General features: G+C 45.0%; 1 protein-coding gene across 4 annotated transcripts in view; it reads left to right on the top strand.

Annotated features, from left to right (window-relative positions):
• The window catches only part of ASTN2 (astrotactin 2), an 874248-nt gene that overhangs the window by 813928 nt on the left and 35196 nt on the right, over nucleotides 1–25124 (top strand). For all 4 annotated transcript variants that reach the window (XM_019454036.2, XM_019454034.2, XM_019454035.2 and 1 more), the window contains one exon: nucleotides 6274–6415. In XM_019454036.2, the coding sequence (XP_019309581.2) occupies nucleotides 6274–6415 (142 nt within the window). The remainder of the gene's footprint in view (nucleotides 1–6273; nucleotides 6416–25124) is intronic.

Here is a 25124-nt window from a genome sequence, read left to right as displayed (position 1 = left end):
AATGCCCGATGCCATTGTTGGGGAGATGGGGTGTGGATCCAGCCTTCAACCACTGACATCTGGTTTTCTAGAGTCCCACACATCTCTGCATGGCCAGCCTTATGCTGGGCACTGAGGACACAGAGGTGACCAAAACACAAATCCTGCTGAAACAGCATCTCCTAGTCTGTTGGCACATGTGCAGTAGGAAAAGCATGGGATCCCATTAGGCAAGTTTCTTAGCCTTCTTTCAACCTGTTTCCTCATTTGTAAAAGCATGGTTAACCCAAATCTTTAGATTGTATTGAAAATCACAATGGGGCTGTTTTCAATGTTTAATCAGGGCAATGTTAAAAAAAATACCTGCCATACGATAAGAGTGAATAGAGATTTCCTTTCCCTCTCTCCTCTTTGCCTACCTTCCATCCTTCTTCCCTCAACCTTCTTAAATATTGCTTCCTTTAAAAACAAAAAAAGTTCTAGGGAGTTAGATATTATATAATGTATCTCAAAGTAGCTGAGTTTCACCACTAAAAATTTGGCTGTCAGACAAATTGCTGTGACCTGATGGAAATGGACATACGGTAGCAGGACTGGGGGAGCACGGACATTGGTAAACCATCCATGTAGCAGGCATACCACATAAATTATTTGTTCCTCACCTGATTCTCTGATGATGAAGAAGCAGTCTCAGAGAGCTTAATCATCCATCCGTAGATAGTATAGTTCCTAAGTGGTGGAGGCTGGCTTCAAAACCGGGTCCTTCATCTGCCCCCACAAACCCACTCTCTTTCCTCCACCTCGTACTGCCATTATGCTCGAGGTAGGAACCAGACACTGGCTCCTCAGATTTCAAGTACCGTGTTTGTGAAGAAACAAACCAATGGCAGCTGGTAAGTGTGAGGCCCTGAAAAAATGCATCTTGTCATGACAAGGTCTCTGAATGAATTTCTACATTGGCCCAACTAAAGGAATGGTGGGAAATGCAGAGCCCTGCTTCTCCTTGGCACCACAGCAAGAAGCATCCTCAGGTTAGAGAGAGACCAGGCCCGAAGCTGCCTCCAAATCCCCCTGGCGTTTCCTGAAAAGAGCGTGGAGGCTGGAGCGGGGACCTTTCTCCCCACCTGGGCTAAATAACTCACTACTCCCGCCCCTTCCATTTTGGAATTTCTTTGCTGCTTTTTCTCCCCCCACCCCCCCCCCCCAGCCTGTTTTCAATTTGCTCTTGTGGCCGGCTTTGACTGTGACCTCAACTCAATCAGAAGTGAGGGGGTGAGGGGAGAAGGGGAGAGAGGGGGGAAACGAGGAGGCAGGGGATTTGAGGGAGTGATAAAAGGAGAAGGGATTGAGGCAGGGGGTGGGGCCTTTCGAAAAATTACTGTGCTTTGTTGGGTTGGTTCTGAATCTCCGGCAGAATTTGTGATTGACCTCCGCTGTGGATCGTAATGAGAGCAAGGCTCGAGTCTGAGTGGATGAAGCAGTGTGTGGGGGTCTGGCCCAAGCCCACTCGGGTTACAGCCCCAGAAGAGCCATAATGGGGAACAGGCACATTCCTGTACAGCGACTCCCAACTCCCTATCTGTTTTCAAGGAAAGAAAAACAGAGAAAGAATGTTAGAATCTTGGACAGGCATGGGCTAGGCGGTGGCAACAGCAGCCCCGTCTAGGAGGGTTCTGCCACACAGCCATAACATACCAGAGAGGAGGGGACAGGGGTAGCCTAACCTGGGCAGAGTTTCCTAGTGGAAGGCACATGGAGCTCAGAAGCAAATAGGTTTGATCCTCGACTCTGCCCCAGAGTGGCTGTGAAGCCTTGAATTTGGGGTTGGGGGTGGGGTGCAACATTCCTGAACCTCTGTATTTCTTCTACCAGAGAATGTGGCAGGGTTTTAGGATTCAAACATTTTAAGCAGTAAAACTTATAAGCCAATATTTTTAGAACAGTTTTTTGTCCCCAACTTAAATAAAACGTGACCATCAGTATATAAAATAGATCAAACTGGTGTTGATCTGGCTTGAAGTTGGTGTGGGCACAGAGGAGACAGACTTCAGCCCCCACCATGTCTGCCTCTCCTTCTCCACCCTGGAGTTCTGCATGTCCTGATGGGCAAGCCGCTGCTAGAATATAGCACGTGTTGGAAGCCTCTTGAACTACTTCTGTCTCTCCTAGGCTTTTTATCTTTCTCAGGGAGTCCAAGTTTAAGAAGATGGCAGGGTGGAACTCTGTGTCTATCACAGTGCCTGGCACAAAGTAAATCTAGCTCACGTTCATGTTGAAGGTAGTTGGTCAGAAATTCAGAGCAAGGTCTTCAGGTCTCAGCGGGTTTATCTCAGAGGCTAATAGGAATCACCACACAGGCTGTAAGGGCCAAGAGATGAAATGTTTGTTCCAAGCGGACCTCCCACTTTGCGTATGGCCATGGACATGATACTTTCCTTCTCTAAGCCTCAATTGTCACCTGGAAAAGGACAGGATAAAAGATTGGACCAAAAAAAAAAAAAGTTCTAAGGGCCCTTATCTCTCTCCTCTGATATGATGACAGTGTTAACGAAAACAATAATTAACACGATAGTTAACATATCTTTGAACCCTTATTGTATGTCAGACACGGTGCTAATTGATTTGTAAGCAATAGATGCAACATTTTATATGATATTCACAACATTGTACATTAGATACTATGATTCTATCTGTTTTACATATGAGGAGATAGGTGGAGGGAATCAAAGAACCTGCCTGAGGCAAGCCGTAAGTGGGGGTGAACCAGGATTTAACCTTAAGCAGTGTAAATTCAGAGCCCAGCCTCTTAACCACTGCCCTGTAGTATTGTTCATTCGATTGTCCCATTGCCAGACTTGAGGTATTGTGGAACCCCAGTGCATGTGTTGAACTGCACTGATTTGCATTTGTACACAGAAAAGATCTTCCTTAGGACCCCTTCCAACAGGTGAGGAAGTGAAGGATCCCCTCATTCACCTGTCTCCATCGAAGTTACATTTAAACTTTCTGGAAGACAGTGCCAAGAAAAGTGATCTTACAACTTACTCTGTTGGTCTGTTCTTGTCTTTCAGAACCCTTCCTCTTGTCACACTACAAACTGTAGGTCAGGAACTATTTCTTTCATTGTTTCATTCCCAAAGCTAAGAGAGTGACACGCTTCAATTGCAAACTGAACAGAATTGAAAACCTCACTTTCGAACACTGTTGTTTTTAAACTTTCTCTAGGAGGCAGCATAGTATAAAAGAAAAAGTATGGCTTCCCAGTTAGGAGGATACAGGTTCAAATCTCAGCTCTGTCCCTCCTGAAATTTGTGAGCTTAATCCCAGCTTTACAACAGAGATGCTAACATTTAACTCCTTAGGATTGGATACTGATACTGTGATGATTAAATAAAACAAAGAAGAGTTGGCACTGTGTCACTTCCTTTCCTTTTGACACTTTCCATGCAAAGGTCATCATGTCTATGCAGTCCCGAATACAACTGGGTGCTGTATGTCCTTATACTGTCCTCCATATGACTAGTTATGTGTTCCAGGCTATCCAGTTTCTTCCTTCGAACTAAATCTTAAAGCTTAGAGCTGTGTTCCTGTCTTACTGACCTGTCAGGCATGTTATAAAGCTTTTATCCAGGGTCCAATTGTTCTGAAATGCATTGAAACATCTGGAAAACTATGCCCATTTGTGAATGAATGTCAGCCATATTTTGGCTTGAAGACCGTTAATACTGGCCACAGAAATCCTGAATTCCCTCATGAGGGGCCAACTCTTTCAATGGCTATCTAGAAACAAATTGAGAAGCAGACAGACATGGATCCAAGCTCAGAGAAAACAAATGTAAGTTGCCAAACTTAAAATCCTAAGAAACCACGAGAGACAAAGCCCTTACTCCAGTGAGTAATTCTATGTTTTTCCCCCTTTTCTTCATTTTTCACCCTATATGTTGCTCTCCTTTGGTAGCTGTTGGAAGAGAGACATTGTCTGTTTATGATTTTACTGTGGAAGAAGCTGACATAAGAGGCCTGTGAAAGAAACAGAGGATGCCAACATCCTTGATGAATAAAGCTTTCATTTACCTTTTTGGTTTCCAACTGCTGGTTCTAGACGGCTGCCGGTCTAAGAATCTTCTTAGATTCTTTCATTCTGGACTCCAAACTCAGTAACAGTTACTGATCCCGTATTACAGAAGGGAAAACTGAGACTTTCAGAGGTTAGGAGACTTGCAATAAATGGTGGAAGTAGAATTCAGTCCCAAGCCTGTCTGACAATAGCAGGTGAACTTGCATGTTGCTGACATCAGCCTGGTTCACATGCTTCCCTCTGGCACCTACGTATCAAGTCTATGAACTGTAGATGTCTTTGTAAAAAAGTAGAAAACAGAACACTACAATCAGATCTGCTCTATCGGACCCTACGGACAAGTACGTTATCGAACGGTTGTTTACCTGAAATCCTAGGGCTTTCCAGACAGTTCAAGTCAGACAAGTGTTATATCATTCACCTGTGAGTGAAGAATGAAACTTTTCTTTGAAACACCAGCAGGCTGTGATCTATATATTTGGCTTTACCAGTTCCATGGTAGAGAAGAGCTCTGTGGCCTCCTTGGGTCACAGCCTTCTCAGGCACTTGGCCAATATTATTACTGTTCCATGTTGGTTCCAATATATTTGATTGTCCTTAACATCAAGTGGAGAGGATTTAGTCGAATGGACTTCTTCCTCTTGTCGTTATTAAGAATAAATGAGAAGAGAGTGTGAGGCATTCCATATTAGACAAGAAGGAGAAGGAATGAATGGTAAGGACGCTTCAAATCATTCCATACTGTGTGGTATAAAATAATCCACGTGTTTGTTTTGCTCCTAAATCATCCCATTTTAGAATTGGAAGGGAACTTAAGAGGCCATTTAGCCTGGTTCATTTATTTTATCTATTTTTAAGTAATTTTTTATTGATTTTTTTCTTTGTTACAAAAGTAATACATGTCCATTATCGATGATTTAAAAAAAAAAAAACAGAGATAAGCAAAAATAAGAGAGAAAAATACCCATGATCTCACTTTCCAGACAAAGCCACTATTGTACATTTTTTTTGTAATTTCTTCCTTCTCTTTTTAAATAGATAAACATGTAAAACTTCCACCAAAAATTAGATTATTCTGTAATAGTGTAACCTGTCTTTTAATATCTTTTCATATAACTTCATATGCTTCCACAATCTTGTTTTTAATGGCTATAAAATGTTCCATTGCATCACTGAACTATAAATGATACTGCTATTTCTATATCATTGAACATTTAGTTGTTTCTAAATTCATCCTGGTTTAAATGGTACTGTAACGTTTATCCATATATCTTAATCTTTGTGCACATCTATGTTTTTATTTTCCTTTTTCAAAAGCTCTAATAGTGATCCTACCACTTTCACTCTACAGAAGACAAAACTAAGGCACAGAGATGGGAATTTGGTTGGCCAAAGCCATCCAGCAAATTCTTAACAGAGCTAAAAGTAGAACCTGAGATTTTAAATGTCCAGTTATTCCTTTTAGTTAGGTCTATTTCTACTAAACTTCAGCTGCTTCCTAAAATCCAGTGTCTAGATTGATTTTTAGAAATCATGGAGTTCGAGGCTCCTGTTCTTCTGTCCCTTCCTGTCCCATGGCCATCACTTATCAGGCATGGAACTTTTTCCCCCTTAGTTGGACCAGGTCTCTGTCCATCTCAACATAACACTTCACGAATCCAGAACCAACATAACACTTCCTGAATCCATGAGCCACTTCATGAATCCAGAATCCAGAACCAGGATACTTCATGACTCCACTTCATGCATAAGAGTGACCATGTAACAGGAAACCTATCTTACATCCTTGGTCCAACTCCTTTGTTACACCAGCAAGGAGAATGCAGTTCCCGGAAGGAAGGTCTTGCTCAAGTAGTTAAGAGGAAGTTAATGGCAGCAATAAGACCAGAATAGTTAGTCTGGACAGAAAGCACGATGCACCTTTTGCCTTTTCGTATATTTTTATTGCACAATAATTTACCTCATTTGAGCCTTCCTACAATTTTATAAAGGCAGATATTAGTATGCCCACTTTACAGTTGGGAAAATTCAGGCATAAATTTAAACAAAGAGACATTAAGGCTAGATACTATTCTGTCATTCATATGCTATGCTTGCGTTGTCCACTAATCCTCCTGATAATGGTATCCAGACATTTCTTGGGTTCGGACAGCAGCAAGGATGTCTGCTCACCAAGGCCCGAGCTGGGGAGCTCATCTTTCTTTGTCTCCCTCCAGGAGAATTCCTGAGTTTTGCCGATGACTTACTCTCTGGCCTGGGCACATCTTGTGTAGCAGCTGGTCGAAGCCATGGAGAGGTCCCTGAAGTCAGTATCTACTCCGTCATCTTCAAGTGTCTGGAGCCCGACGGTCTCTACAAGTAAGATGTGCTGGGTGCGTGGGGGATGTGAAACAAGATGATTTCAAGTCTGGGAGGCAAGGCATGAATAATCTGTCCAGGCAGCCAAACGTTTTATAGACAGCCTGTATGTGCACCTTCAGATGCTAAGGTTTGGAAGTATCCATTGGAGAAGTGTGGCCACAATAGGCCACAGAATCACACAGGGTTAGTGCTGGAGGGCCCAGGGAGGCCAGGAACACAAAAGCATTTCTTCTAGTGATGAATAATCTGCAGCCCAGAGAGGAAAAGTGGTGAGTTAGCAAGGAGGGCTGGGATAGGAGTCCCTGCCTGGTGTTCTTTTCTCAATTCCATGATATCCCCTCTGAAAAAATACTTAGATTTGTATATCTGAAGTATGTATACATGCAGCATATATATATGACATATATATATAGGTATGTAGATATATATATATATATATATATATATATATATATATATATATATATATATTTGTTGTTAGTTTTATTAGATTCAGCTTCCCCCTCCTTAGAAATAGTGCCATTATCACTCCTTCACAAAATATATTAGAGTTACTGCATCCAAACTTCTAGTGATACAAAAGGAAGTCATTCTGAGGCTCATCTGTTAATCTTAGAAAAGGGGCTCGTTTTTCTTTTGTTCTCCCCTCAGTGAGCATTTGCCACATTGAGATGCATCCATCAAAAGCTATAATACAGAGTTCTAGAGACAAGCTTTCTTCATGTACCCTAGTTACAAAACTATAGGGCACCTCCCTTAGCCTAGAAAGCTGAAGTTATTAACAAGGAGGGCATTATCCACAAATTATTGAACTCAGTTATGTTTTTCTTTTATTTACTCAGTGATCCATGCATTTATCCATCCTTTACCCAATCATTAACCCATCCCTCCTTCCATCCATTTCTCCCCCCCTTCTTCCCTTTCTGCATCCATCTATCTCATTCATCCATATATCTGTTCTTCCTCTCTTATACTCCACCATTCATTCACTTATTTATTCATCACTTCTTTCATTCATTCCATTTTTATGTATTCATTCATTCACTCATAACTCATTTACTTATTCAGCAGACATTTTCTGAAGAGTTCCTATGACTTGGTACTGAGCTAAGAAATGCAGGTATGAATGTGACTATGACAAGGGTTCTATTCTCAAATAACTTAGAACTTAATGATGGTATGAAAGGCCACAGACCGTGAATTCCGATCTGGCTTTGACATTTTTAGTTATGTCATCCTTTACCTCTATAAGCCTCAGTACAACAGTAATAATAAAATCTATTTTGCAGAGGCACATGAGAATTAAACAAAAAACACCCCAGCACAGTATGTATGTGCTCAGTAAGTATTAACCCCTTCACAATGTGAATCTCTTTCACCTCCAAACCATATCCCATCCCCACTTCCTCTGGAAGGCCATGACCTTTCTAAAGACCATGGCATACTTTAGAATATCCAACATATTCAGGCTCATTGGTAACATCCAACACATTCATGCACCAAATTCAGGAATATCCCTATAAGCTAGAGAGTGGGCCTCTGACCCTGGCTCTGCCATTGACTATCTTGTAGATGTTGGGATCCAAGTTTTACTTTGTACAGAATAGCAGAATCAACTGGGGACAGTGAGAGCTCTGGAAATGGAATCCCCAAAATACAATAGGCTATCAAATCTCTTCTGCTGGGACATCTTGGCAAACCTGCCAGAGGAAGTAGCATTTGCCTCAAGCCTTAACTGCTGACCTGGGATCCAGATCTTGAGAGCATGACTCCACTGCCTCTTAATCAACAAGTGCTGACACCAACCTCTGGGTGTCCAGGACCACCGCATCTATCAAATGTATGTGACTAGATTAAGAGCTCTGAGGCCTTTTCCAACTCTGAAAACTGTGATTATGTGAAGAAAGTAACATTTTTGAAAGACTTCATGATGACTGGCTTCTGGTCCCTTTGTCCCTCATTAAGCACATAGACTGGAGGCAGACAGATCTGGGTTCACATCTCTCCCCTGCACTTACCAGCTGTGTGACACCTAGTGAGCCTGTCAACCTTCTGAGCTTCCATGTCCTCCTCTGTGAAAATGTAGATAATAACAATGTCTGATGCACTGGGACCTGAAGTGGATTTGATAAGCTAGTGCACAAAAGCTCTCCACTTGGTGATGAGTTCCCAGTAAGAGTGTAAGAAGTGTTAGCTGTTATCACTGTTGTTCTTGTTGTCCTTGTTGGGCTAATGGTTAATTTTAATCCCTTTCCCGTCCATTCACCAACTACTGGGACAACATCTAGCAGAGAGGGCCAGAGCCCTGGAAGGTGGTTCCTATCCAGTGAGAAACAAGTAGTAACCCTGTCTCTGGGTGACATTGTAGAGTCCGGGCATTAGGCAGTCTGGAATCCTACAGGCCTGTTATGTAGAGAGCAATGAAATGTCTTATGGAACCCCAAAAGCAATTAACCCTGAAAGCTGACAAATCAGTCGAATCCTTTCAAGATGATGGTGGTTTTCCCTCACTTCTTCTTTCCCTTACTGCTTAACACCCATGACCCCCTTGCCATGTCGTTAAGTGGGACCATCCTTTCTTCTTCTGTCCTGGAAATGTATTTGTCATGAGTTTGTCATTCCTAACTCTGAACACTTCTTTCTTTTATTTTCAAAACTGATTTTATTAAATGGCTGTGGAATCTGGGCTGCTTCAACAAGGATCCCAGGGTGTGGTTTGGACCCATCTCTCATCCTATTGGTGACTCTCCTTCCATGAAGTCTGACCAACACGGTCGTGAGTTTTAAAATAGTTCCATTGTCAGTTCTTGGGGCTTCTTATTTTCTGCTTGCTCATTCCTTACCAAAATCAGTTTTCTTACTCTTGGGTCCAAAAGGCTGTGTATGGAAGTAGGAAGAGCATGGGCTTTGGGGACAGACTAAACTGGGTGCAAATCCTGATTCCGCCCTCTACTCATGACCTGCCCTGGGGAAAGTCATTTCTCACTGCTCGATGCAACAGTGTCTTCCTCTGGAAATAGGGAGCTGGTAATTGTTCTCATATCACGGGGTTAAAAGGAAGAGCAGTAAGTGACAAACTCCACAGACAGGGGTTGACCAGAATGCCTTGCATATAGTTACTGCTTTGTTCTTCTTGACTCCATCACTTGGTATCTGTGTCTCTTCCAAGGACAACCAAGGGAGAGCCATTTCCTATGGAGCAGGTTGAGGTGCTACTGGCCCAGGATCCTTTGGGAATGAAATAGAATGAAAAGAGAGCATGAGCCCACACCCCTGTGTTTCAATTAAGCACAGGGCACCAAATCCCCCATCCACCCCACCAGAGATATAATAGGATTCAGGTGGAGAGGGCCAGTCTCTCAGGCAGGAAGTCTGCATTCACATCTCACTACCACCACTTCCATCTCTGGGACCTTGGGCTAAACGTTCATGTCCCCTTCTTGTTCTGCAGTTCTGGCACCTTCAAAGTGAAGGTGTGTTAGATCCACCCTAGCTTGAGAGTTCAGAGAATGCATACTTTTGCCACGAGATTTCTTCTCATTCTTTCTCTCCCTTCTTCTCCTCCTGGGCTCCTGTCCTTCCTGCTTTTCTGCCTCTCTCACGTGTTTTTACCCCACTATGCCTCCTTGTGTCTCTGTTCATCTCTCCTGCCTTTCATTCATTCTCTGTGTAAGTCTATTCTTCATAGCTTGCTGTCTGTGTCTATCTGCCATTCTCCCAGTCATTCTGACTTTGCCTTTCTCTTTGTTATTCTCTTCTGTTGTTGTGTGTGTACCTCAGTTTCTCTGTCCTGTTTCTTATTTGAGTGTGGGTTCCTCTCTCTTCGTCTCTCTCTCTTCATCTCTCTCTCTCTCCGTCTCTCTCATTCTTTCTCTCTCTCTCTCTCTCTCTCTCTCTCTCTCTCTCTCTGAATCTCTACTCCCTTTCTTCACTCCACCAAGGAAAGCAAATTACTTTTGCAGCCCCTTTATCCATGTAGTTTTACAAAGCACCACTGGGTTGAGACCAGTTGGGGGAGGGAAAGTCAAGGCTGATTTTCTGTCCTAAGCTCACCCTGGTGTAACAAAACAGAAACCTCAGCATTTGGGCCCTGTCTAAATTGAATTTCCTTGTTTGTTTCATTTGTTTTGCTTTTGAATGAAAACAAACAAAGAGAGGAGAGGGTCTCCAGAAGGTCTGACAGTGTGGCCAACTCCTGCACCCTTGGGTTGTTGGAACTGGAGAGTGACCCTGAGAAGGAATCTCCACTCACAGTGGATGGGTCAGGCTGGGCTAGGCATCCATGGTCTTCCCTGCCCTTGCCTGGCTAGAGGCCTAGATACCCTTCTTGTCACCACTCCTCAATTTCCTATTACCCAAGGTAATTAGCCTCTGTCTTGTCTTGGCTGCTTTGCCTTTCTCAAACCATGGATGACGGCCAAAGGGTCCTGAGCAAACATGCAGTGGCAGCCAGGCCCAATTCCCGGGGAGGGGGGCTCATTCCCACACATTCAGAGGCTTGCCCCAGGCCCGTCCTTCACCTCCCTGGCCTCAGCTCTCTGAAAAGAATGCCAAGGGAGCCTGGGTACTACAACCACATGCCAACATCCATGGTGGGGCCAGAGGCTTGGGGGAGGAGAGGGGTTCCTTCTTAGCAGGGATGGGTGGAGTTGGAGGAGAGGAGTAAAAGGAAAACTAGGGCTCTAGAGAAGGGAAAGCATTGTGAAGAAAAAGCCTGAGGTCAGGAGTCAGACAGCAGTTCCCACACTCACTCCCAGTGGGACCCAGAGCCAGTTCTTCCGCCTCTGCCTTGATGTTCTCATCTGTGAAATGGAAAGGTTAAACTCTGTGCTATGAGAATTGCGCACCTCTGAGGTGGGGATTAAGACTGCACCAAAGTCCTGATTCTCGGTGCCTCTGGTACTTCCTGGATAATAGCAGTAGCGGGGAGAGTAATAGTTGACTGAGCACTCCCTGTGTGCCAGGAACCATGCTAAGGATGATGTTGGGTGTGCTATCTCGTTTAATCCTTGCCATAATCCTGTGGATCTGGTATCACCATCATCATCGTCATCACCTCCTGTTTCATTGGTGGGAAAACTGGAGCTTAAAGGGGTAAACATTTTGCCCAAAATTACATGAAAGGAGAAAGAGAGCTGACATTTGTACCCAGGCTGCCTCTAACACGCACCCTCCTCTGCCCTCGCCCCACGTGCTATCCCTGTCCTTGTGCATCACACAAATGGACCTGTCAGAATATGAGTGCAAGAGGGCTTTCGCACTAACGGCAGCCCTGTTTGTCATGGAAAGCACGCTGGGGATGGACCCAGCCTGCGGCCTGCAGACCCCCAGGGAAGGTGCTTCACACTCATCTTTCTCATCCGTGAAATGGAGCTGATTGATCCAGAAAGTAGAGATAATTAGTTCTACCTCCCCATGTGGTCACAAAGATTAAAATGAGTGGTAGATGAGGAAGCGCTTTGAATTTTTCACAAGGTCATCATGTGCTCATGTCAGGCTTCCTTGATGACTCCGTCGCCAGAGGTCAGCAGCGGGGAAGGCGGTAGAGACGTCGCGAATCCACTTGCCCCTTCCCACCCACCACCTCACATACACAGTTTAAAATTAGGCCTTAAAATTAGATCAGACAGAAGGAAGTCTTCGCCTCCACTCCAACCCCTCCCCTCAGGTGGGTAGGTGGCCTTGGGCAAATCTCTTAACCTCCCTGAGTTACAATTTTTCACCTGTAAAATGGAATCACGATAGGACCCTTTTCATAGGATCGTGAGGATTCGATGGACTGAAACACGTAAAGAGCACAAGACTGTGTCTAGCTCACTGTCCGTGCTTGACTGGAGGTGGAGGAGCCTGGCCGTTACGCTCTGGGGTAGCAGTCTTCACCCAAGCAATCTGGCCTGGGGTTGCCACTTTGACACCTTCCTGTTCACGGCATTCCAGTGGGAGAGCAAAGTAAGTCTTTTTCTCGGACACTGGCCCTTTACTCATCATCCCCACGCACTCTTGCTAGGATGTAGCGCTTTTTTCCTTCCTCAAGGCCTCTGCTTCTTCCCTTTCCCCAGGATGGACTTCTCCGGGATTTGCCCGTCACTGTTCCCATGATGGCTCCTTGTTCTCCTTCACGTGTTGAATTACGTGTCACTTCGTCTCCCGAAAAAGGCCTTCCTTGACCACATTATCTGCAGTAAATCCTGCCTGCCACACATAGAGACACACAAAGCCATGCTACTCACTAAAGCTGTAATGACTTGGTATCTGGTCGCTTGTTTGTTGTCTGTCTTTTCTCACCTGTCAGCTGCATAGAGCAGCATCTGTGTCTGCCTTTTTATCCCATACCCCTGGTACCTAGAACAGTGACTGACACCAGTAAAGAATCCAGTAAATAGTTGTTGAACGATTTGAAGAAATTTCCAAGTCAGTGCCTCAATCTGGAGACACTGAGTTTTCCCCTTCACGCATTCACAACCTCTAACTCCCTTTCGTACCAAATATTTAGATGACCCCCACCGTGTGCCAGGCTGCGGTCTAGTACCAAATCTCCGTATCTCTATATCTACCTGGAGATTTGTCTGTCTGCCTGGCTACCTACCTACCTACCTACCTTATCTAATTTAATCCTCAAACCTACTCTCTAAAGCCATTACTGTTCTTCTTATCCAACAGATTAGCCTGCTAAGGCACAGAGAGTTTAGATAACGTGACCAAAACCTCAAAGCTTGTAAGAGGAGAAATCAAGCTTTGAACTCAGCTAATTTATTTCCAGAGCCTGAACTCAAAATACCACATTGGTTGGCAAGAAGAATGATACAGTGTAGAGATGGTGAGGGTCAGGGGGTAGAATATGTTTAGAGGGGTCTTTTGTGCAAAGAGCCACGTGGGCCCAGATGAGTTGGAAACAGTATGGAAAACAGATTTTTCAGTCTTGACACCAAGAGATACCTGTCCACTACCACTCAATTCCATACTTCCTCCTGCAGTCCTGGCCCTGCCATGCCAACGACTGAGCTCAGAGTCAGTACGAGGACCTCTGCTTCTCCTAGCAACGTACTCCCAATGCCATTTTTGCGACACCCAGGATCTCCAGCTCTCATGTGCTGAGTTGTTTCTCAGTGTCTCCAGATTGCCATGTGTTTCTGCAAACAAGTCCACGCTTTTTGGCCCAGCGATGCTATTACAAAAGCCCAGGGGGACTGGAGCCTTGGATGGAGCATTTCTGGGCCCCCTTCGCCCCCAGACACCACCTCTGCCCGGGCACAGCCTGGGCAGTACATCAGAAAAGCAGCCAAGGCCACCGCCATGGATACTATAATTATATATTAGATGAAATCCCAAAGTTCCCCTTTATTTACATTCCTACCCTACCCTCTTCATTTCCTCTCTTCGTGCCAAGAATCAGCACAGACTTTACTGGAAACAGCATGAAAGTCATCAGGAGCCCTCTAAGGCTGGCTTCCAAAAGTGCTTGCCCAGATGATGGGAGGCGAGAGACCTGAGGGTCATCTTGCTTCTGGCTCGAAGCAGCTGGGGCCGTGGCAAGGATTTTCCCCTCTGGAGGCCTCCGGTTCTTCACTTATAGGAGAGGGATTGAATGAGGCCGACCCAAAGGACCAGTTCATGAATTTGCAGGCTGTGCACCTCAAGAGAGAACGGAGGAGAGGAGAGGGACTCAAGCCCCTGTTGATTGGAGAGGGGAGAGTTCGAGTCCAGGCGAAAGAGCTTCATTCAGCTTCAGGCCCCATACTTCTCCCACCTTTCAGTTTCAGTGAACCCATCTGTTTAGTGGGCCTCTGGACCCAAGTCCCCAACGTGACAGGGCCCAACTTCTGAGGGGACTTTCAGCATTTGGGAGAAAAGAGATAGGCACCAAAGAAGCCTTCCATGCTGACCAGGGCCCTGGGCCACAGCCTCTGGACCAGTGTGAATGGAGGCTGAGGCCCAGGGTTGATCCAGGAAACACCAGGGAAAGAAGCCAAGACAGGCCTTGCCCCACTCCATACTGACTTTTTCTTCCCAGTGTGAAACTTCCTCAGCCCTTTCTTCTTCTCTTCAGTCTCCTTCTCTCCCTCCCCCCACCACTTCCCTTCTCCTTTTCTTTCTCTTTCTCTGCCTTTTCTCCCACTTTTCCTCCCTCCTCCCTTCTCTTCCTCTCTCCTCCCTTCTCTTCCTCTCTCCTCCCTTCTCTTCCTCTCTCCTCCCTTCCCTTCCTCTCTCCTCCCTTCCCTTCCCCTCTCCTCCCTTCCCTTCCCTTCCCTTCCCTTCCCTTCCCTTCCCTCCTTTCCCTTCCTCTTTCCTCCCTTCCCTTCCTCTCTCCTTCCCTCCTTCCCTTCCCCCTTTCCTTCCTCCTGCCATTTACCTTCTCCCTCTTTTTCTCTGCCTTTTCTCCCCCTTCCCTCTCCTTCCTCCCTCCCACTTCCCTTCTCCCTCTCCCTGCATTTTCTCTCTCTTTCTTCCCCCTCCCTCCCTTTCCTTTCTTCCATCTCCCTCCCTCCCTCCTTCTCTCCGTGTCCCCTCCCTTTTTTCAAACATCTCTTCTTTCCTTTCCCCTTTGTCCATTTCTTTATTGCTTGACTCTTGTTTTCCCTCCCTTTTTTTCCCCTCTCACTTTCTTGTTCTCTCTCTGTCTTGGCGACACTCTGACTTCCCATCTATTATTTTTGTCTGTGTGTCCTTCTCTTTTTGCCGTCTCTGTATATGCATGTCTTGTCTCTTTCTTTACTTACCACTTCTCAGTCTCTGTCCCAATCCCAAGATCTCTATTCTTTCATCCTTCTGTGCATTCCGCACGGCACCCACCCTAAGTACAAGGGCCTGGGTCTACTGTGTGACTCTGGAGCAAACAGCCAAGTTGTGGCCAAGGGTCCCAGAGCTAACCAGGGGCCGGGGGCTTCCGATGCCCCCAAACCTGAATGGAATGTGAACTCTCCCAGGTTGTGGCACCTTGTCCAGTTGTTTGGGAGACAGAGTTGTGGGTAGGGAGAGAGATAGCCTTGTGACTCAAGACTCAATTCCCTCTAGCATCAGGTCATGCTGACCTCTCCAAAGTGCACAGTTGGGGCCCCAGAGAGGGGAAGAGCTGTCCTCAGCCAGAAGCATATACAGCCATGTGTCTCAAGCCAAGAGAGACTCGTAGAGGAAAAATAAAGCTGTTTTTCAGCTGACAGACAGTGAGGCTCCTAAAACCTGCTGGGGACTCTCAGGCAGGCTGTTTCTTTCCTCAAACTGCATCAAGATTTCATCCAGGAATGGGACACTGGCCAGATTCTGGAGGGACAGGGCACAGGCTGCTCTTGTGAACTCATGGATGGTGGATGGGTGGGGGCTGAGGCCATGCTGGAAAGCTAGGCCTTGAATGCTGGGCAGAGAAGCTGGACTTTATCCTGCAGGCAATGGGGAGCAAAGAAAATCTTGAGGAGGGGCAGGTTATATTTAAACCTGTGTTTTGTGGGGACTACTCTGAGCATGGTGTGGAAGGAGCTGGGTTGACTTGATTATTAGGGAAGCCATTTGGCATAGGTAAAGGGGAAGGGTGGGGTCCTCATACATTTGGGGATCCAGTGAGTGGTGCCCTGAGAAGGGCATATGCTGGGTCGGAGTGGAGCAACATGGGCTCAGCTCAGTTCTGGGAACATCCAAGGATAGCTTTTCTTATCCTTACTAACTGACTGCAGTGCAAAGTGCTCTGGAAAAAGGACATATTTGTGGGGCATCTACAGTGAGCCTCCCTAAGGTGGGTACATGGGATGCAGAACTAAGCAAGCCAAGCAAGGTCTCTGCTCTCACAGAGCTCACAGTTATGGTGGGGAAGCAGAAGAGACCAGACAGGTCCGTGGTGCTTCGCTTCGTGTTCTGATGGGAAAGCCCAGGGGCTGTGAGAACTCTGGGGAAGGGCCACGAACCCAGCCAGGTCTACTGCAGGCCCCCTTTGCAAATCAATTGCAAAATCTTCCTGAGGAAATAATTGGAGGGGTTGTACTGCATTGAATAGTGATGACACCCCCCCCCCCCCGCACCTAAGTCCATATCTACCCCAAACCTCAGATTATGCCCTTATTTGGGAAATAAAATCTTTGTAAATGTAATGAGTTAAGGATCAAGATGAGATTACACCGGATTAGATTGGTCCCTAAATCCAGTGTAGTTACTGGTATCTACTACGTGGAAAGACAGGCAGAGGTTGGAGTTTTGCTAGGTCACTATCAGAAAACATTCTGATGCTGGCCATCAGTGGGGTGGTAATCTCAGAGGACAGTGAAAGCCCTATGTGCAGGGTAGCAGGGGGCTAAGGGAGACAGGGTGAACTCTCAGCTGGGCTTTATAAGGAGGAACTTGCAAGTGACGTCAATGGGTCAACAATGGCCAGATGGTTATGATAGGGAACAGTGGGGACCATGGTAAACTATAAGTGGAGTAGAGAATACTCAGCTCCAGCTGATTATTACTATGTGAGAGTATAGACCCAGTGTTGAAAAATATTCCAAGCCATAAATCTAGGGGTTTAAGTGAAATCTCTTAATTAGTACTTGCTGGCAACCAATTTAAAATTGGTCACATAGACCAATTTTGTAAGTTACAATTAGCCTGCAGGTTAATTCAGAATTACTAATCTAGGTCAGCTCTTCCAGTGTATACATGTGGAAGCTGAGGCCCTGAGAGATGACCCCTAGGCTTCTCATTCAGAGCAGAGCAAGGATTAACATATAGTGGTCCCAACACCTGATGCAGTGTTCTTTCCAATGAGTCTCGACCCCGACCTTCTACCTTAGGGTTGCCTTGTTGCAGGGGAAGCACAGAGACAGCTCAACATGGTGAGAGATTCCTGGGATGGGGTCACAAGCCACTCCGGGTTCTGTGCCCAGCTTTGCTGCCCATCCACGAGAGACCATAGGCAAAGAGCTTCCTCTTTCTGAACTTCAGTTTCTTTCTTGTTACAATGAAGGGATTGAATGGAGAAGTCCCTTCCTTCTCTGATTTCTAAGGCTCGAAGAACTCCTAGAGGTAGGAATGGGCTCAGGCTAGAGGCCAGGCTTCCTAACTTGTCCCTGCTCCTGTTATCTTGGCTGTGGGTCCATCACTTCGTGCTAAGTGGCCACCTGCCCCCTCGCTCCCACCTCCATCTATGGAGGCTGTTGCTGTGAGCAGTCTTGAGGGTCATCGCTGAAAAGGTATTAGCAGACCACAGGGGATCATCATGAATGATGCATGGAAATTCAGAAGCAAGACAGAATCCAGATTATTGACATTTTCCTTTCTATTCTGTTCTCCTTTCCCTCAAGGACAGACTCTCCCATTTACCAACAACCCCGTGATACTTTCACACTTGAAATACAGCATAATAGAGCTTGAGGCCTCGGAAATCATTGACCTGAACCTTCTCTCTTTATGGGAGAAACTGAAGTTCAGGGAAGGCACGAACCTGCACTCTGTCACTTAGAGAATCAGTGTCAGAGCTGGGCTGGATGAGGGCTCTTAACTACCATACAGACCATACAGGCCACCTGCTGCTTTCTTGTCCTGGATCCAAGCACATGTGTACCCCGATCATATTGGGTGTATGAGAGGCTAGGGGCATGGGGTTTGGAGTCAGATTGCCCTAGGGTGAGTTCAAATATCAGACAGTTTCTGGCTGTACAAGATACTTATTTTTCCTGGCTCTCAATTTCCACATCTGCAAGGTGAGAGTGTTTCTACTTCCTACGTTAGTTTCATGGTAAAGCAAGTATAGAATGGTTAATACATGCCAAGCTCCCAGCCGTAGATGTTCAGCACACAAGACATACCAAGCACATACCAAGTACACACAAGACGTTTCTTTAGTAGGTCTTCCTCAAGGATGACCATAAAGGGGACCCATGATCAGCCAATTGTCCTGCCCACTGTGAAGTTGCTCACATTTTTCTGTTCTCTCTGAGCCACTTCCAGGAGCCCTTTGGACATACGATGTGACAAAATTGGGGATCATTTTCATCAAATATCTGACATAACAAGAGATGCCTTCCCTTTTTCTTTTTTTCTTCTACTGTTCCTTGAACCCATCCCAAATACTGTTCTCATGATGATCGGGAACTAAGATTGTCAGTGATCCAAGAGTAGAACATGTTTTAGAAACCGTGCTTTAGGACTCTGTGAGTCCCTAACATATGGCCTAACATTTGGTAGGTACTCAATTCAGCCAACACCAAAGGTCAGTAATAGGTACTACAGGTTGAATGGCTGGAGTCCATACTTCATATAAACATCTATGGCTATTAGCCAGTATCATAGCAGTCACATGGCCCCTGCCTCCTAGTCACTGTCTTCATCAACCAGTTATCAAGTTCTGACTACCTGCCACACTAACTCTTCGATCCTTCACAATATGGCACCCTCTGAGGCAGGTACTATAGTATCCTTGTTTTATATATAAGAAAACTAACACTGAAAGGCTGAGTGTCTTGTTCAAGGTCACCTAGTTGGTAAATGGCAGAGTCATGAGTCTAATACAAGATGCCTGGCTCCAGAGTCTACACTTGTATGTTCTTATGCATTCCTCTTATAGGCAGTAGAGTGACTAAAATTGGAACTCTTATGGCTCAGATTGAAAGAGCTGTGTCCAGTGTTGGAGACAAATTTGTAAGCAGATAATTACTCTGGGGTGGAGGGTGATTTACCCTTACTAAAGGCAAGAAAATTCGGAGGAGGCTGTGATCTCTAACAGGCAGTGTACCTCAGGGGAGGCACATTTGAGTTGAGTCTGAAAGAATGGATAGCATTGGCCATTTAGAATTAGGAAAGTTAAGGCATCTGAGGCAGAGGGAATAGCCAAAATAAAGACAAGAAGGGGGAAATTGAAGGGACACATAAGGGAAGAGCAGAAGTTTCAGGATGGCTGAGATTTATACTGTATGAGGTTGGAGGGCCAGAACTTGTAAGGCCTCGTAATGCAGATGAAGGAACCAATGATTGGTTCTGAGCAGCAGTGAGAAGGCCACATTTGGGCTTTAGAATGATCTCTATGGAGTGTGGGTTAGATTCGGGAGACTTAGAGAGCTGTTATAGGAGTCCTGGTAAGAGGTGAGGAATCTGGAGTTAGAATTGTGGCAGAAAGAGATGAGAGGTAGAAGTGGATAAAGAGGCATAGGATGTAGGCTTGTTGTACTCACAGTGTTCTTTGGGAATCTATCAAAGAACAGCCAACAAGCCAGCCTCGTTGAGAAGATATAGCACGGAATTCAGAACTTTAAAATCTAGGTTTAAATCTTGACTCTACCCTTTCATAGTCCGGTAACCTTTGAAAAAACTATGTCTAGCTTTTGAGACCAAGCCTCTTTCTGCATCCAGAAAATGGGAGTAAGAAATTCTACTTCAAAACGTATCTGTCAAATTAAAAAAAAATTATTCTATATGTCAATTCTTGGCACCTGAGAGACATTTATATTAATTTCCTCTCATCCTTTCCTTTTGCTTCAGTCTTATTGCAGTAAGCATTCATATTCATTGTCCCTCTCCCTCCACCCCCTAACTGCCCAACTTCCCTCTCTGGGTCCCTCTTTCCCCAGGATGCCAGAAATGAAATAACATTCTTTTCATGTTTGTTCTAAAGCTCCTGGCAGCTTTCCCGCAGACCCCTGGCTGGGTCAGGACTCATTTGCATTAGCATGTGTGAGGCCAGCGTGAAGGGGAGGGAGAGGCCCTGTTTTCAGGGAGTTTCATCAGGCACCCCTGCCAGAAAAAGGAGAAGTTACTATTTCTTTCTGGGAAACACAGATTCAAACAAGCAAGGAAGGCCAGGGGGCTGTCTGACTTGTGCAGAGGGCGGTGCTTGGGTTAGCTCCCTGCCTGACTCCCAGGACTGTATCTAGCCCTCTCATCCTTATCACAGGCCTGCCCCCAGAACTCTCTCCTGGGAGACACATGTGTGTCATAGCTTAAGACATAGATAGATATTTATTAACCATACCTATGGCCTGTGACGGAGAGGAGAGAACGCACACAGGCAAGGAAGACACTCAGAAGCTACAGAATAAACAAACAGCAATTTCGCTGGCTTCTAGATGGATATTAAATCAACCAAAGCATCTTAAAAAAAAAAAAACACAGAGGTAATCCCTGGAGTTTTTTATTTGTTTGTTTTTGCTTTAAGTCTGTGAATTTTTAAATAATACACTGGCTTAGAATTATACTTTTTTCCAGGAATCCCAGTAACCTTGTCCAAATCCAGCTAACCAATGCAGGCCAAAGGGAGTCCCCTAGAGGTGTCTTAGGAGTGCATTGGCACCATAAAATGTGCTGACCCTAGAGGCAAGGATTATACCATTTACAGCTAGGCAAACTGAGTTCCTGATATTTTATTGGACAACCTCCCATCATTTCCCACTATCCTTTTTCATTTCCTAGCATGGATATGTCTTCTTCAGGCAAGACCTTTGGCTCTTCCTTTCTAGTAGTATCCATGTTCATACTTCAGAGGAAGAAACAAAGAAGAATTAATGATACTGATGGCTGTGAAAGAGTGCTGTTGATATGCCAGATGCTGTTCTAAATGCTTTATATAAATTACCTGGACCAGTCCTCTCAATAACTCAGTGAGGACAGAATTTTATGATCCCCATTTTATACATGAGATAACCAAAGGCCAGAGAAGTTAAGAAATTTGCCTAAAGTCATGCACTAGTCAGTAACAGAGCCAGGATTTAAATTCATACTGGCTGGTTCCAGAGCCCAAGCTTCTCATCAGTAACGAGTGCTGCCTCTGCCAGATCGCGCACTCTTTACCCCTTAGAGGGCTTTGGCACATCTACATCTCTTATTTGTTCTTCAGTTCTCAGCCTCAGCCTCAGTGTTGCTCCCTCAGAATGGCATCCCCCAACCCGTAATCTGAATTGCGCCTCCTTACCCCTTTCCTTTACTGCAATTATTAAACTTTGAAATGACACATTTATGTGTGTGATCATGTCTGTCCCCTATTAGACTTGACAGTCTGTGAGAGTAAAGCTGGTGTTTGTTTTGTTTATTTCTGTACACTCAACTGCACACATGCAGAAAGCATTCAATGAATATTCATTGGAGAAATCAATGCATGTAGTATCGCATTTAATCATAGCTATATGAGGCACACACTTTTCTCCCTTATTTTAGACATAAAGAAATAAAGGCTTGCAGAGGTTCAGTAAATTGGGCATGCCACTAAGTCACTAAGGGGGTATATGCCAGAACTAGTGTTAGAAAACAGGTCTTTTCTGATCTCAGAGCCCACGCTCTGAGCCTGTACACTGTATTCCTTCCTGTGCAGCCCTATAAGGGACACACACAGAAATGAGGGCACAGTGTCTGCCCTGGATAGCTTCCTATTCTGCTGGGAGAAGCCAGATGTGTATACAAACTGCCACACCACAGGGAAATTAAAATTGGTGAACTGGTTCTACAATATCACACTGATTATGAGCTATGGAAAAAGGTAGGGAGAAAGAGGACGTTTTGGACAGCCAGAACATTACTTTCTGTACTTATCCAGTGCACACTTAGCCTTTAAGGGTGTGTTCAAATGTAGCATCTTCCCTATTAGCACTGGTGTTCATTCATTTTACAGTCTCTGCATCTCTGTAGGGACCTGCACTATATTCTAGTCCCTGCTGCTGTGGAGCTCATGATAAAATGTGGCCCATGATAAGAGAGCTCAGAGGAGGCGATGCCTCTCAGTCCACTGCAAGCTGGCCAGGAAGGGTGACATTTCATTTCAGTTGAGCTTTAAAGGATAAATAGGATCAGGCAGATGAAAACAGAGAAGGGGAAAGGTTTTCCATGGAGAGGGAGTCATATGTACAAAGTTATTGAAGAGCAAGGGACTCTCTTGCTAGGCCAAGAAGTGTGGACTTTATCTTAAGGGGTAAAGGAGTCATTAAAGGTTTTAAGCCAGATGCTCAATAGACATTGTTAATTTGCACTTTAGAAAGATCCGTCTGGCTGATATACTGACGATAGATTGGAAGTTGGAGGGAACTGTAGGAAGCAACAAGGAAGCTGTTCCCACGACCTCAATGAGAGACAGTGAGGTCTAGTGGTAGCCAGAATTGGAAGAAAGAGGGTGGTTGAAATCTACCGTGTCAGATGAGCAGGACATGGGAGGGCGAGGGATGAGCCAGAAACAGCTCATGAACATGTACAAATTTATCCTGCATGATGCTTATTGGTAAGAACTCTACTTCAATCCCTTGCCTCTTAGGCTGGCCCAAGGTAGAGCAGTACTGTCGACAACCAGAAAATATTTCCCAAGTACCTACTGTGGGCTATACCTATCCTCTGGAAGATTTAAAAAAAAAAAAAAAAAAAGTGAGCTTATGTGAGTTGGCAAAAGTTCCCATTATTCCCTTTCTAATTTTTAAGAGTACTTGGCTCTCATCTGTTTCTGAAACAGCAAGAGATCCTTTATGGGTGCCACAACCATGTGGGGGCTGATGGGGTTGAAGGGAGATGAGATACAGTTTCTTTCTCCCAGAGAGCTCGCATACCAGTGGCGTGCTCAGCAAATAAAGGATAGATGAGGACAGTGTCACTTATGGCTTCATGTCCTAGGTACTAAGACTCTGAGGGAGAAGCAATTGGCCCCGTGAAAACAGGTATGGGTCTCTCCCAGAGCCCGGAGAGAGAGCTGGCCAAGGTCACGTGACCAAGAAGTGGCAGGGATTTTATTTGCTGGTTCCTAAGCTGAGCTGGAGAGCCAAGCAGAAGAGCAGTCCCGCTTCTGGGACGACAGTCCACCACAGTCCTATTAATTAATCTCCTCCCCACCACCTTGGGCAACTCGAAATGCACCAGATACTATTTTAAGTGTGTGACTAAACATTAACTTGTTTTATCTTGACAATAACTTTCTAAAGGATATTTCAGAAGGACATAGGAGAATCTGGACTCATGAGTGCAAGTAACAGAAACTCAAATCAAAATTGCTTGTGGAAAAAATGGAATTTATTTGCTTGTGTAACCGGGAAATTCAACAAACGTGCTGGCTTCAGCCCCAGCGGAATCTAGGAGTTCAGATAATAGGATATGGACTTTGTGTCTCTGTCTCAAGTTTGCCGTGTGTTTGGCTGCTTTTTGAGTTGGGTTTTCCTCATGACCCTGGCAGCTAGAGTCTTTGATGGTCCTTTAGACCTATGATCTTAGAAAGAGATCCCTATCAATCCCCAGGAAAGGAATCTGGTTGTTTTGCTTGGGTTATCTCACCATTTCTGTGGTGGGAGTCGGGGACATGAAATGGACAGTCCCACTCAAATCACAGTAGAGGTGGAAAAATTGTTGCTAAGTGGACACAGGCACCATGCTTCCAGAAAAAGGAGTAAGAAAGGCTAGGTAAAGGAAACAACCGAAACTGAAAACAAAACAAAACCGGAAAACCCTGCTGTCCTCAGAGTTCTATTATCTCCTTTACAGAGTTGAGAAAATAGAGGTCCGTAGAGGTGGAGCACAGAACAGGGCCCATATACAGGTCTTTCTAATACTAACACCCTGGATCCTTAACCGCCGGCATTGCACTGCCTTCCCTCATAGTCTGCGTTCCATCTGAGGAAGGTGGGAAGGTGAAAAAACCCACTCAGGTGCAGCATCCCAACTCACAAAGATGAACTAGACAATAAAGGTCACAGAGAGAATGGGCTGGTGTGAATGTGAAGCCGGGTGCTATAGAGAGCTACCTAGGAGTCCCAGCCTTGTATCTAGTCTTTAGGGAACATTTACTGGACCAGTGATATCAAGTTTCATTGTTGGAGAGCAGCGTGATGGGAAGGTGGGTAGACTAGCAGAGACGCAGAACTCAGAAGTGTCTTGGTGCCGTGTCTGTCCTTGGATCAACCCAGACCCTGTAGAGATTTTTCTGCAAGAGGGAGCAGTTGTGTCTTCAGTGTCAAGGTGAATATAGCACAAGGAGCCCTCAACCAGAAGTTGAATTAAGGGCCAGCTCTATCACTCTGCCACTATGTGTCTGTCCTTGATTAAAGAGCTCCCTCCCCACCCTCCCTGCAGACATCAAATTCTCTGAATGTAAAATGTGGGCAATAAAGCCTGCTTTGTCTTGCTTTCAAGGTTATTTGCGTAATAAGCTTTGCAAAGTGTAAATTGATAGGTGTCAGGGATGTGTTCATTTGTTTGCTTTAATCACAAAACTGAAAATAAAATGCAGAAAGTATGGAGCCAGTACAATAAGCCATAAGCCACCGTGTGCCCACCGTGCAGGATTAATACCTGCCAGGGCTGTGTCACATTTGCTTCAGAGTACTTTCTTTTATCCTGAAAGAAATTAAAATTAAAGATCCACTTGAAGATGACTGTCTCTTTGTCATCAGTCTGGTCCAAAGAGCAGAGTGAGTTTATGTTTGTTTATTTATTTGCTCACTTCTCTAATGAGAGATGCCACTGGAAATTAAAAAGGAGAGAACCTTTTTAATTTCCAGTGGCATCTCTCATTTCATACGCTAGCCAACCGAAAATCCAGCTGGTTGCAGCTGACACAGTTTTTGTTATTTATTATTTATTAATAATATTAACTTAATTTCCATAATAGCCATATTTTTAAAACCAAGGCGCAGAGAGTCTCATTAGGTCTTATCTCTCCTGGGAACCCTTTTTCCCCCTTTTTATGTCAATACCTATAAGAAAAGAAATAAATACTTTAATAATGTATTCTTCTAATCTCGTGCTTACGCAAAGTCTTACGTCTCTGAGAGCTTGTCCAGCCGTG

Source organism: Panthera pardus, unplaced genomic scaffold (genome assembly GCF_024362965.1).
Source record: "Panthera pardus isolate Hobbes unplaced genomic scaffold, ASM2436296v1 HiC_scaffold_20, whole genome shotgun sequence".
Classification (NCBI taxonomy): Eukaryota; Metazoa; Chordata; class Mammalia; order Carnivora; family Felidae; genus Panthera; species Panthera pardus.
Note: the sequence above shows the minus strand (reverse complement) of the source record. Positions and strands in the feature narration are given on the sequence as shown.